A 12,365-nucleotide genomic window follows, 5' to 3' on the forward strand; every position below is an offset into this window, starting at 1 on the left:
TGAGGGCATGCATAAGCAAAACATTAAAGTAATCTGAAATTACAAAGGGCTTATTGTAACTTGGGTCCAAATGAATACATGATTTCAATATTAAAATGCCTAAATAAATGTATTCTAATTATAAAAAAAATCAACTACATAAAATGATTTGAAATCAATCCAGTGCAAATATTCTGTTTTCTGAAAATGTGCTACTCCTGCACCTCACTGCGGTCTGGGTGTGTTCCAAAAAACCTCTATTGAATACCTAGTCATAATATTTATATGCCAGATTTAGTCAATCTCATTTCACAATTAGGGAAATGAATGAACATTGCACTCAGCACAGATTTAGTACAACCCCATTATTCTTCACCAGCTGAGTTTGTTTCCAAACTCAATATTCAGACTGATGTAATGTCTCCCAAATGCCTGCAGGGGGAGTGCTAAATCTTTCCCAGCTTCTCCAATTACAGAGCTCATTTATGATGTTGAAAAACGACCAAAGCGTAAAACAAAACTCTCTTCAGTGGTGAACCGTGATGTGTGTAGTTGGCGGATCATCTCTGCCAACCGGTGCAAAACCAGTGCACATAGTAATATACACCAGCAACTTATAGGGGCTCAGCTGTTATTCTAACCTTATGTGATGCCAGGGAGCCCCTTGAATGGTAGCAGATAATGGCACTAGCTGACAATAGATGGCCAGCTTTTAGCACAACCTGTTGGCAGGGGCTAGGGGGCATCTGCTTCCCCGGGCCGATCCCATAATGGGCATACTTGGACTGGGTCACCGGCTTTTAAAACAAATCCATGACATAAGCTGGTTTCATTGCAGTGAGAACCAGTTCTGTGACATCAGAGCTCTCACCCGCATCAACACCCCCTACATTAACTAATTTTCTTTATTTATCCCCTTATCTTTCTCCCATCTATCCCCCTTGGCCTTCACTTTGGGGTCTCCCTGGTGTTCTCCTGCTTTTTCTTCCTTAGAAGCCTACCCCCAGGCACATCTACCAGGGGCAAACGCAGGATTTGTAGCGGGGGGTTTCCACACCACGCCGCCAGTGGGTGTGACCATCATGCATGGGGGGCGTGGCTATAATTTTAGACAGTGCTTGGCTGCTCTCCAACTCTTCCTATCCCCATAATATACATGGGCAATGCTGCGTGCACTACTGTTAGGTGTACGCAGCTCTCCCTTTTCAAGCAGAGCCGTGTGAAGCAGGGGCAGGGTCCAGCCACCTCAATTATACAGTGCCCCAGGCTTGGAGGGGGGTTTCTAGGCACTAGAAAACCCCTACTCGGTTTGCCTATGTCTACATATTAGTGTCAATGTACCAGACAGAGATATATTTTCCCTTATACCCCTGTACAGGTGCAATGGGCTAAATGTGATTGAAGTTTACTTGTACTGTGCAATGCATTCTGCTTAAATGACACATAATGTATGTCCAAATTCTGTGTGTGATACCACGTGCCTGGCTCTGTGCCAGTACACCAAGCTTGGCAAGCCGAGAAGATTGCTTTTGTAGCGGTTCACAAAATTATACTGAATGATGACCACCACAGTGTGATGCAAAAACAGCAAAAGAATAGACATTTTGTTTGTGTGTGCAGGATACTTAAAAGAGCTGCAAGGTATATTGGGAGATTTGGGAAAATTAAAGGCGTCCCACATCCTACTGGTGCAATGATTGTGTACACATCTAAAAAAAAAGCTCAAAAGTGTCAGTATCCCATTATTAATGCACGTTCTAGGATACATAAGATGCAAGATAAACGTGAGGGGCAGTACAGAACAAATAAAACTGTACATACAATACTATAAAGTACAAGTGCAGCTTATTTTTGCAAGTTAATGAATTCCTTGACGAGCGTTACGTCACTTCACTGCAAGAAATCAGGAAAAGTTTGGGGTCCAAATATGACCTAAAAACACCCCTATGCTTTGTCTATACGAGCAATAGAGTCCTGAGATTACATGTGACCATATGGCTCTATCACAAGGGATTTGGTGTAACTGAGGGTCTCCTCTATCAGACCAGTTACACTCCGCAGGCTGTATCTTTCTATGACAAGTTAGGGAGAGTCAGATGCAGCTAAAAGATGACTCAACACAACCTAACACCACACGTCATAATTTGGTGTAGATAGATGTGCAGCAAACAGCCAAAATAATTTCATTAAAAATTATTAAACGTCTATCCTCGCAGTTCCTGGACAACTTCGCTGCCTGGTTCCCATATGTTTTTTTACTATCTGCTGATATACCCACTCTTATACCGACTGATTTAAACATCCCGTTCACAACCCTACGACCTCTACTGCTTCAAAACGTACCTCTACCTTGGTTTAACCAAGTGGACCATATCTCCCACCCTCATTGACAGACCTTGATTTCTCCCACTTGTGCTTCGTATCCAACTTTTCTAGCTCTGTCCTTCCACACAATGATCCCCACCTCGTGACCTTTAGCCTCACCCCACCGCCAACCCTCCACCAGCCTGCAGCCCAATCTACACACTGTAACGGTCTTGACTCTTTTCATCTGTTCTAGAATTACTCCTCTTATATCTCATCCCCATCCTGCCCCAATCTGGCGGCTTCTTTCTTCAGTAACATTCTTACCTTAGTCATAGACACATCAGCTCCACCACCCCCGATATTACAAACATAAAACTGGAACACCAAGCTAAACTTTGACAAGTTACACTCACAACTCACATCTCCGCCCATTTCCACCACTACCACCTTCCTGCTTGTTCTAGAGAATCTGACAACCAAACCTTCCTTTCCTTCCGTGTCCTTTTTCCCACCCTATCTTGAGTTACCAATGACCATTCTGCTATCTACACATGAAAATCCAAAGGCTACCTGAAGGTCAACATGTCCAACTGGAAGCATTCATCTTACCTCCTCCTAGAGTTGTTCCTTCCCCTGTCAATAACACCACAATTTCCTCAATCTTCTGAGACCTCTGTCTAGGCATCATCCTTGACTTTGCCCTTTCCATCACTACTCACATCTAGTCTATCTCCAAACTGTGTTGCTTACACCTATGATACACTACTAGTATAAACTACTTTATTACTCAGGACTCTAATCTACTCTCTCGTCATCTCCCACATGGACTACTGGAACCTCTTTGACATTGGCATTCCTTTCCACCATCGGATCATCCTCTCTATCAGCTACTTCCCTTTCTAAATCTCACACTGGCTCCCCATGCCGTCCAGAACCAATTCAAAATATGCATCCTCCAAGCAATCAATAACACCATCACTACCTACATCTCAATCTCCAAATTCTCTCTGTCTTACTCACTCTAATTTTCTTCTGACCTAGGCCTTTCTCCTTTCTCCTAATCACCTCTCACTCCCGTCTACAAGACTTACCTACACCGCTACAAAACGGAATTTCCTATCACGTATTATCACGTGCTGTTCCAGCTTTCAAAGCTTTAAATGTCATCAGAAAACCTTCCTATTATCTGAAGTCAACTCAACACCCACCTGACTCAATTCCCCACCACCACCTCAACTGGGTGCAGATACCTTAACACCAGTCTGAGACCCACTTGGAGAATTTTTGTAGAGTTCACTGGCAAAATGATGATTTCTCAGAATTTGCCATAATTCAGCATTTTATTTACATTGATGCAAAGCTTCAGATTTGCTTATAAGAACAATTTAGAACCTGGGAAAGGAGATATGTAGTAAATAAATATTATTTAGTAACCTAAAAAATAATCACACATACCGGAGGAGCGAGTTCACCTTTAGAAATAATCTGGGCTATCAGTTCCCACTTGCGGTCACTGCTGGCATGGTGAATCAGCTGTTTGCGTAGGATATCCCCAACAGAAACACAGATGAAGCCAAAATGGGATGCCATCTTTGTGCTCTGAGTCCCCTTCCCACTGCCTGGACCACCTACAACACCAGAAACACAAGTGAGACAAGAGAAGAAAGAAAAATTGTCATACCCAGGCAAAACCTTCAATAAGTACCTGTCAAAGTCAGCAAATTGGATAAAGTCATTTCAAATAATATCTAACAACCGGATCATTCGCCGAAAGGATCGCACATTGCATGCTCTAGTTAGTGATGATAGGGAATAAATGTTTAAAATGATACTGTCTGTGTAGTGTAAATAGACTAGTTTAAACTGGATTCTTGGCGGGAAAATCGGAGTGCATCCCCTGGAGAGCTGACCCCCACCTTTGGATATTTTGGTTTGAACTGGCCTATGACCTGCATTACATAGGATCCTCCTGAAGCCTGGACCTATAGAAGCAAGCCACATCATCTGTATTGTTTTACTATATTCATTGACTGTATATAAGCAGGTTCTCTGGACCTAGTGGACAGTCTACTTGACCACAGCCTTCAGACCTGAATGACTGTATACTGGATCCAGGGCGCCTGCGATAAATAACGGCTGTACTTATTTTATTCTGATTTGTTAGTCTGCTACTTTTGGCTATTAAATCACATTGTGCTTTGGAACCACATTTCGGCAATCGACTATCGTTATTGGATAGGAACAAGACGTGCATAACATACCAGACCCTCTTATGTCACATAAACACTATGGAATGCTGCACCAATTCTCACCAATGACAAAGATGATTTTAGGTCTCTCTCGATTGGGGTCAAATACGTCATATTCCTGAATAAGTCCTGTAGATTCTGTCATATCTGAATCACTGTCGATGGAGAACTGTGACTGGATAGGAGGCAGACGATCATAGCGACTCATATGTGAGGATCCCTCTAGAAACAAGAGAATTGTATTAAAAAAATAATGTATGTTAGGATTGTGAATCTGGATATAAACAGTCAAATGTTTCAAGTAAAAGGTGGCAGACATTAAAGTAGAGGAATGGACAGCCAACAAGCAGACAGTAAAGCAGCGGGATGTACAGCCAGAAAGTGGAGAGTGAAGCAGCGGGATGTACAGCCAGACTGTGGAGAGTAAAGAAGCGGGATGTACAGCCAGAATGTGGAGAGTGAAGAAGCGGGATGTACAGCCAGAATGTGGAGAGTAAAGCAGTGGGATGTACAGCCAGAAAGTGGAGACTGAAGCAGCGGGATGTACAGCCAGAATGTGGAGAGTGAAGAAGCGGGATGTACAGCCAGAATGTGGAGAGTGAAGAAGCGGGATGTACAGCCAACAAGCAGACAGTAAAGCAGTGGGATGTACAGCCAGAAAGTGGAGAGTGAAGCAGCGGGATGTACACCCAGAATGTGGAGAGTGAAGAAGCGGGATGTACAGCCAGAATGTGGAGAGTGAAGAACCGGGATGTACAGCCAGAAAGTGGAGACTGAAGCAGCGGGATGTACAGCCAGAATGTGGAGAGTGAAGAAGCGGGATGTACAGCCAGACTGTGGAGGGTGAAGAATTGGGATGTACAGCCAGACTGTGGAGAGTGAAGCAGCGGGATGTACAGCCAGAATGTGGAGAGTGAAGAAGCGGGATGTACAGCCAGACTGTGGAGAGTGAAGAAGTGGGATGTACAGCCAGACTGTGGAGAGTGAAGCAGCGGGATGTACAGCCAGAATGTGGAGAGTGAAGAAGTGGGATGTACAGCCAGACTGTGGAGAGTGAAGAAGTGGGATGTACAGCCAGACTGTGGAGAGTGAAGCAGCGGGATGTACAGCCAGAATGTGGAGAGTGAAGAAGCGGGATGTACAGCCAGACTGTGGAGAGTGAAGAAGTGGGATGTACAGCCAGACTGTGGAGAGTGAAGCAGCGGGATGTACAGCCAGAATGTGGAGAGTGAAGAAGTGGGATGTACAGCCAGACTGTGGAGAGTGAAGAAGTGGGATGTACAGCCAGAATGTGGAGAGTGAAGCAGCGGGATGTACAGCCAGAAAGTGGAGAGTGAAGAAGTGGGATGTACAGCCAGAAAGTGGAGAGTAAAGCAGAGGGATGTACAGCCAGAAATTGGAGAGTAAAGCAGCGGGATGTACAGCCAGAAAGTGGAGAGTGAAGCAGCGGGATGTACAGCCAGAAAGTCGAAAGTGAAGCAGCGGGATGTACAGCCAGAAAGTGGAGAGTAAAGCAGCGGGATGTACAGCCAGAAAGTGGAGAGTGAAGCAGCAGGATGTACAGCCAGAAAGTGGAGAGTGAAGCAGCGGGATGTACAGCCAGAATGTGGAGAGTGAAGAAGCGGGATGTACAGCCAGAATGTGGAGAGTGAAGAAGCGGGATGTACAGCCAGAAAGTGGAGAGTGAAGCAGAGGGATGGACAGTCATAAAGTACAGAGTAAGGGAGCGGGACGGACAGTCAGAAAGTACAGAGTAAGGCAGTGGGATGGACAGACATAAAATATAGAGTAAGGGAGCGGGATGGACAGTCATAAAGTACAGAGTAAGGGAGCGGGATGGACAGTCATAAAGTACAGAGTAAGGGAGCGGGATGGACAGTCAGAAAGTACAGAGTGAGGGAGCGGGATGGACAGTCATAAAGTACAGAGTAAGGGAGCGGGATGGACAGTCAGAAAGTACAGAGTGAGGGAGCGGGATGGACAGTCATAAAGTACAGAGTAAGGGAGCGGGATGGACAGTCAGAAAGTATATAGTAAGGGAGCGGGATGGACAGTCATAAAGTACAGAGTAAGGGAGCGGGATTGACAGTCAGAAAGTACAGAGTAAGGGAGCGTGATGGACAGTCATAAAGTATAGAGTAAGTGAGCAGGATGGACAGTCAGAAAGTACAGAGTAAGGGAGCGGGATGGACAGTCATAAAGTACAGAGTAAGGGAGTGGGATGGACAGTCATAAAGTACAGAGAAAGGGAGCGGGATGGACAGTCATAAAGTACAGAGTAAGGGAGCGGGATGGACAGTCAGAAAGTACAGAGTAAGGGAGCGGGATGGACAGTCAGAAAGTATAGAGTAAGGGAGCGGGATGGACAGTCATAAAGTACAGAGTAAGGGAGCGGGATGGACAGTCATAAAGTACAGAGTAAGGGAGCGGGATGGACAGTCATAAAGTACAGAGTAAGGGAGCGGGATGGACAGTCATAAAGTACAGAGTAAGGGAGCAGGATGGACAGTCATAAAGTACAGAGTAAGGGAGCGGGATGGACAGTCAGAAAGTACAGAGTAAGGGAGCGGGACGGACAGTCATAAAGTACAGAGTAAGGGAGCGGGACGGACAGTCAGAAAGTACAGAGTAAGGGAGCGGGACGGACAGTCAGGAAGTACAGAGTAAGGGAGCGGGATGGACAGTCAGAAAGTACAGAGTAAGGGAGCGGGATGGACAGTCAGAAAGTACAGAGTAAGGGAGCGGGATGGACAGTCATAAAGTATAGAGTAAGGGAGCGGGATGGACAGTCATAAAGTACAGAGTAAGGGAGCGGGATGGACAGTCAGAAAGTACAGAGTAAGGGAGCGTGATGGACAGTCATAAAGTATAGAGTAAGGGAGCAGGATGGACAGTCAGAAAGTACACAGTAAAGGAGCGGGATGGACAGACAGAAAGTACAGAGTAAGGGAGCGGGATGGACAGTCAGAAAGTACACAGTAAGGGAGCGGGATGGACAGTCATAAATTACAGAGTAAGGGAGCATGATGGACAGTCAGAAAGTACAGAGTAAGGGAGCGGGATGGACAGTCATAAAGTACAGAGTAAGGGAGCAGGATGGATAGTCAGAAAGTACAGAGTGAGGGAACGGAATGGACAGTCAGAAAGTACAGAGTAAGGGAGCGGGACGGACAGTCATAAAGTACAGAGTAAGGGAGCGGGACGGACAGTCAGAAAGTACAGAGTAAGGGAGCGGGATGGACAGTCAGAAAGTACACAGTAAAGGAGCGGGATGGACAGACAGAAAGTACAGAGTAAGGGAGCGGGATGGACAGTCAGAAAGTACAAAGTAAGGGAGCGGGATGGACAGTCATAAAGTACAGAGTAAGGGAGCAGGATGGACAGTCAGAAAGTACAGAGTGAGGGAACGGGATGGACAGTCATAAAGTACAGAGTAAGGGAGTGGGATGGGCAGTCATAAAGTACAGAGTAAAGGAGCGGGATGGACAGTCATAAAGTACAGAGTAAGGGAGCGGGACGGACAGTCAGAAAGTACAGAGTAAGGGAGCAGGATGGACAGTCAGAAAGTACACAGTAAAGGAGCGGGATGGACAGACAGAAAGTACAGAGTAAGGGAGCGGGATGGACAGTCAGAAAGTACAGAGTAAGGGAGCGGGATGGACAGTCATAAAGTACAGAGTAAGGGAGCAGGATGGACAGTCAGAAAGTACAGAGTGAGGGAACGGGATGGACAGTCATAAAGTACAGAGTAAGGGAGCGGGATGGACAGTCATAAAGTACAGAGTAAAGGAGCGGGATGGACAGTCATAATGTACAGAGTAAGGGAGCGGGATGGACAGTCATAAAGTACAGAGTAAGGGAGCGGGATGGACAGTCAGAAAGTACAGAGTAAGGGAGCGTGATGGACAGTCAGAAAGTACAGAGTAAGGGAGCGGGACGGACAGTATTAAAGTACAGAGTAAGGGAGCGGGATGGACAGTCAGAAAGTACAGAGTAAGGGAGCGGGATGGACAGTCATAAAGTATAGAGTAAGGGAGCGGGATGGACAGTCATAAAGTAAAGAGTAAGGGAGCGGGATGGACAGTCATAAAGTACAGAGTAAGGGAGCGGGATGGACAGTCAGAAAGTACAGAGTAAGGGAGCGGGATGGACAGTCAGAAAGTACAGAGTAAGGGAGCGGGATGGACAGCCAGAGAGTACAGAGTAAGGGAGCGGAATGGACAGTCATAAAGTATAGAGTAAGGGAGTGGGATGGACAGTCATAAAGTATAGAGTAAGGGAGCAGGATGGACAGTCAGAAAGTACAGAGTAAAGGAGCGGGATGCACAGACAGAAAGTACAGAGTAAGGGAGCGGTGTGAACAGTCAAAAAGTACACAGTAAGGGAGCGGAATGGACAGTCAGAAAGTACAGAGTAAGGGAGCGGGATGGACAGTCATAAAGTATAGAGTAAGGGAGCGGGATGGACAGTCATAAAGTATAGAGTAAGGGAGCGGGATGGACAGTCATAAAGTACAGAGTAAGGGAGCGGGATGGACAGTCAGAAAGTACAGAGTAAGGGAGCGTGATGGACAGTCATAAAGTATAGAGTAAAGGAGCGGGATGGACAGACAGAAAGTACAGAGTAAGGGAGCGGGATGGACAGTCAGAAAGTACACAGTAAGGGAGCGGGATGGACAGTCAGAAAGTACAGAGTAAGGGAGCGGGATGGACAGTCATAAAGTACAGAGTAAGGGAGCGGGATGGACAGACAGAAAGTACAGAGTAAGGGAGCGGGATGGACAGTCATAAAGTACAGAGTAAGGGAGCAGGATGGATAGTCAGAAAGTACAGAGTGAGGGAACGGAATGGACAGTCAGAAAGTACAGAGTAAGGGAGCGGGACGGACAGTCATAAAGTACAGAGTAAGGGAGCGGGACGGACAGTCAGAAAGTACAGAGTAAGGGAGCGGGATGGACAGTCAGAAAGTACAGAGTAAGGGAGCGGGATGGACAGTTAGAAAGTACAGAGTAAGGGAGCGGGATGGACAGTCATAAAGTATAGAGTAAGGGAGCGGGATGGACAGTCATAAAGTACAGAGTAAGGGAGCGGGATGGACAGTCAGAAAGTACAGAGTAAGGGAGCGTGATGGACAGTCATAAAGTATAGAGTAAGGGAGCAGGATGGACAGTCAGAAAGTACACAGTAAAGGAGCGGGATGGACAGACAGAAAGTACAGAGTAAGGGAGCGGGATGGACAGTCAGAAAGTACAGAGTAAGGGAGCGGGATGGACAGTCATAAAGTACAGAGTAAGGGAGCAGGATGGACAGTCAGAAAGTACAGCGTGAGGGAACGGGATGGACAGTCATAAAGTACAGAGTAAGGGAGTGGGATGGACAGTCATAAAGTACAGAGTAAAGGAGCGGGATGGACAGTCATAATGTACAGAGTAAGGGAGCGGGATAGACAGTCATAAAGTACAGAGTAAGGGAGCGGGATGGACAGTCAGAAAGTACAGAGTAAGGGAGCGTGATGGACAGTCAGAAAGTACAGAGTAAGGGAGCGGGACGGACAGTCATAAAGTACAGAGTAAGGGAGCGGGATGGACAGTCAGAAAGTACAGAGTAAGGGAGCGGGATGGACAGTCATAAAGTATAGAGTAAGGGAGCGGGATGGACAGTCATAAAGTAAAGAGTAAGGGAGCGGGATGGACAGTCATAAAGTACAGAGTAAGGGAGCGGGATGGACAGTCAGAAAGTACAGAGTAAGGGAGCGGGATGGACAGTCAGAAAGTACAGAGTAAGGGAGCGGGATGGACAGCCAGAGAGTACAGAGTAAGGGAGCGGAATGGACAGTCATAAAGTATAGAGTAAGGGAGTGGGATGGACAGTCATAAAGTATAGAGTAAGGGAGCAGGATGGACAGTCAGAAAGTACAGAGTAAAGGAGCGGGATGCACAGACAGAAAGTACAGAGTAAGGGAGCGGTGTGAACAGTCAAAAAGTACACAGTAAGGGAGCGGGATGGACAGTCAGAAAGTACAGAGTAAGGGAGCGGGATGAACAGTCATAAAGTATAGAGTAAGGGAGCGGGATGGACAGTCATAAAGTATAGAGTAAGGGAGCGGAATGGACAGTCATAAAGTACAGAGTAAGGGAGCGGGATGGACAGTCAGAAAGTACAGAGTAAGGGAGCGTGATGGACAGTCATAAAGTATAGAGTAAAGGAGCGGGATGGACAGACAGAAAGTACAGAGTAAGGGAGCGGGATGGACAGTCAGAAAGTACACAGTAAGGGAGCGGGATGGACAGTCATAAAGTACAGAGTAAGGGAGCAGGATGGACAGTCAGAAAGTACAGAGTAAGGGAGCGGGATGGACAGTCATAAAGTACAGAGTAAGGGAGCGGGATGGACAGACAGAAAGTACAGAGTAAGGGAGCGGGATGGACAGTCATAAAGTACAGAGTAAGGGAGCAGGATGGACAGTCAGAAAGTACAGAGTGAGGGAACGGGATGGACAGTCATAAAGTACAGAGTAAGGGAGCGGGATGGACAGTCATAAAGTACAGAGTAAGGGAGCGGGATGGACAGTCATAAAGTACAGAGTAAGGGAGCGGGATGGACAGTCAGAAAGTACAGAGTAAGGGAGCGGGATGGACAGTCATAAAGTACAGAGTAAGGGAGCGGGATGGACAGTCATAAAGTACAGAGTAAGGGAGCGGGATGGACAGTCAGAAAGTATAGAGTAAGGGAGCGGGATGGAATGTCATAAAATACAGAGTAAGGGAGCGGGATGGACAGTCATAAAGTACAGAGTAAGGGAGCGGGATGGACAGTCATAAAGTACAGAGTAAGGGAGCGGGATGGACAGTCAGAAAGTACAGAGTAAGGGAGCGGGATGGACAGTCATAAAGTACAGAGTAAGGGAGCGGGATGGACAGTCATAAAGTACAGAGTAAGGGAGCGGGATGGACAGTCAGAAAGTACAGAGTAAGGGAGCGGGATGGACAGTCATAAAGTACAGAGTAAGGGAGCGGGATGGACAGCCAGAGAGTACAGAGTAAGGGAGCGGAATGGACAGTCATAAAGTACAGAGTAAGGGAGCGTGATGGACAGTCATAAAGTACAGAGTAAGGGAGCGGGATGGACAGTCATAAAGTACAGAGTAAGGGAGCGGGATGGACAGCCAGAAAGTAAGGAGTAAAGGAGCGATAATGACAGCCATAGATATAGAAAGAATTCTATATTCTATTCACTCTTACTCCTGACTTACACACTCATTCTGTAATCATGGTCACTCTTACCTGCCTTGTGTTTGGTTTTCTTTCCCTGACCTCCATTAATAGGAGGCAACGTCCGACTCAGGAAGGTGTCCCATTGCACCTTTTCAGGTCCTCCTAAATCCCGAACCCGTTGCAGACACAGTTCAAGGTAGTTAATTGGGTCCTCTGGCCGATAGTACATGAGCCCTGTGAGCAAGCTCTGCCGGGAAAAGTTAAATATACAATAAGATAGAAAAGCAGCTCCAACGTCATGTGCATATATAGTAGTCATCACATACACACACATACATGTAGCTAGACATAAACATACAAGGACGTTACTAATATGAGCTGAAGCAGGGAGGTTTCACAGGTTTGCTAAACTGAATACAGAAAAATGTGAATATTTTAAACTGAATACTTAAAATGCAAACTGAAAAGTCTAATAATAAAAAAAGACAACAAAATTAATTTAAATGCAGACACATCTTGGGGTAAATGTATCAAGCTGAGAGTTTTCCGGTGTGTTTGAAAAGCCAATCAGATTCTATCTATCACTTATTTAGTACATTCTACAAAATGACAGCTAA

The 12,365-nt window shown here is 46.1% G+C and overlaps 1 protein-coding gene across 1 annotated transcript in view; it reads right to left on the minus strand.

Moving 5' to 3' along the window:
- AK1 (adenylate kinase 1) overlaps positions 1 to 12,365 on the minus strand; it is a 55,790-nt gene that overhangs the window by 42,021 nt on the left and 1,404 nt on the right. Inside the window, exons 2-4 of the mRNA XM_075185158.1 lie at positions 11,818 to 11,995; positions 4,599 to 4,757; positions 3,742 to 3,914 (exon numbers count right to left, since the gene is read on the minus strand). Coding sequence (XP_075041259.1) covers positions 3,742 to 3,914; positions 4,599 to 4,757; positions 11,818 to 11,995 — 510 coding nt within the window. The remainder of the gene's footprint in view (positions 1 to 3,741; positions 3,915 to 4,598; positions 4,758 to 11,817; positions 11,996 to 12,365) is intronic.

The sequence above is a fragment of the Mixophyes fleayi genome, chromosome 9 (assembly GCF_038048845.1).
Source record: "Mixophyes fleayi isolate aMixFle1 chromosome 9, aMixFle1.hap1, whole genome shotgun sequence".
Lineage (NCBI taxonomy): Eukaryota > Metazoa > Chordata > Amphibia > Anura > Limnodynastidae > Mixophyes > Mixophyes fleayi.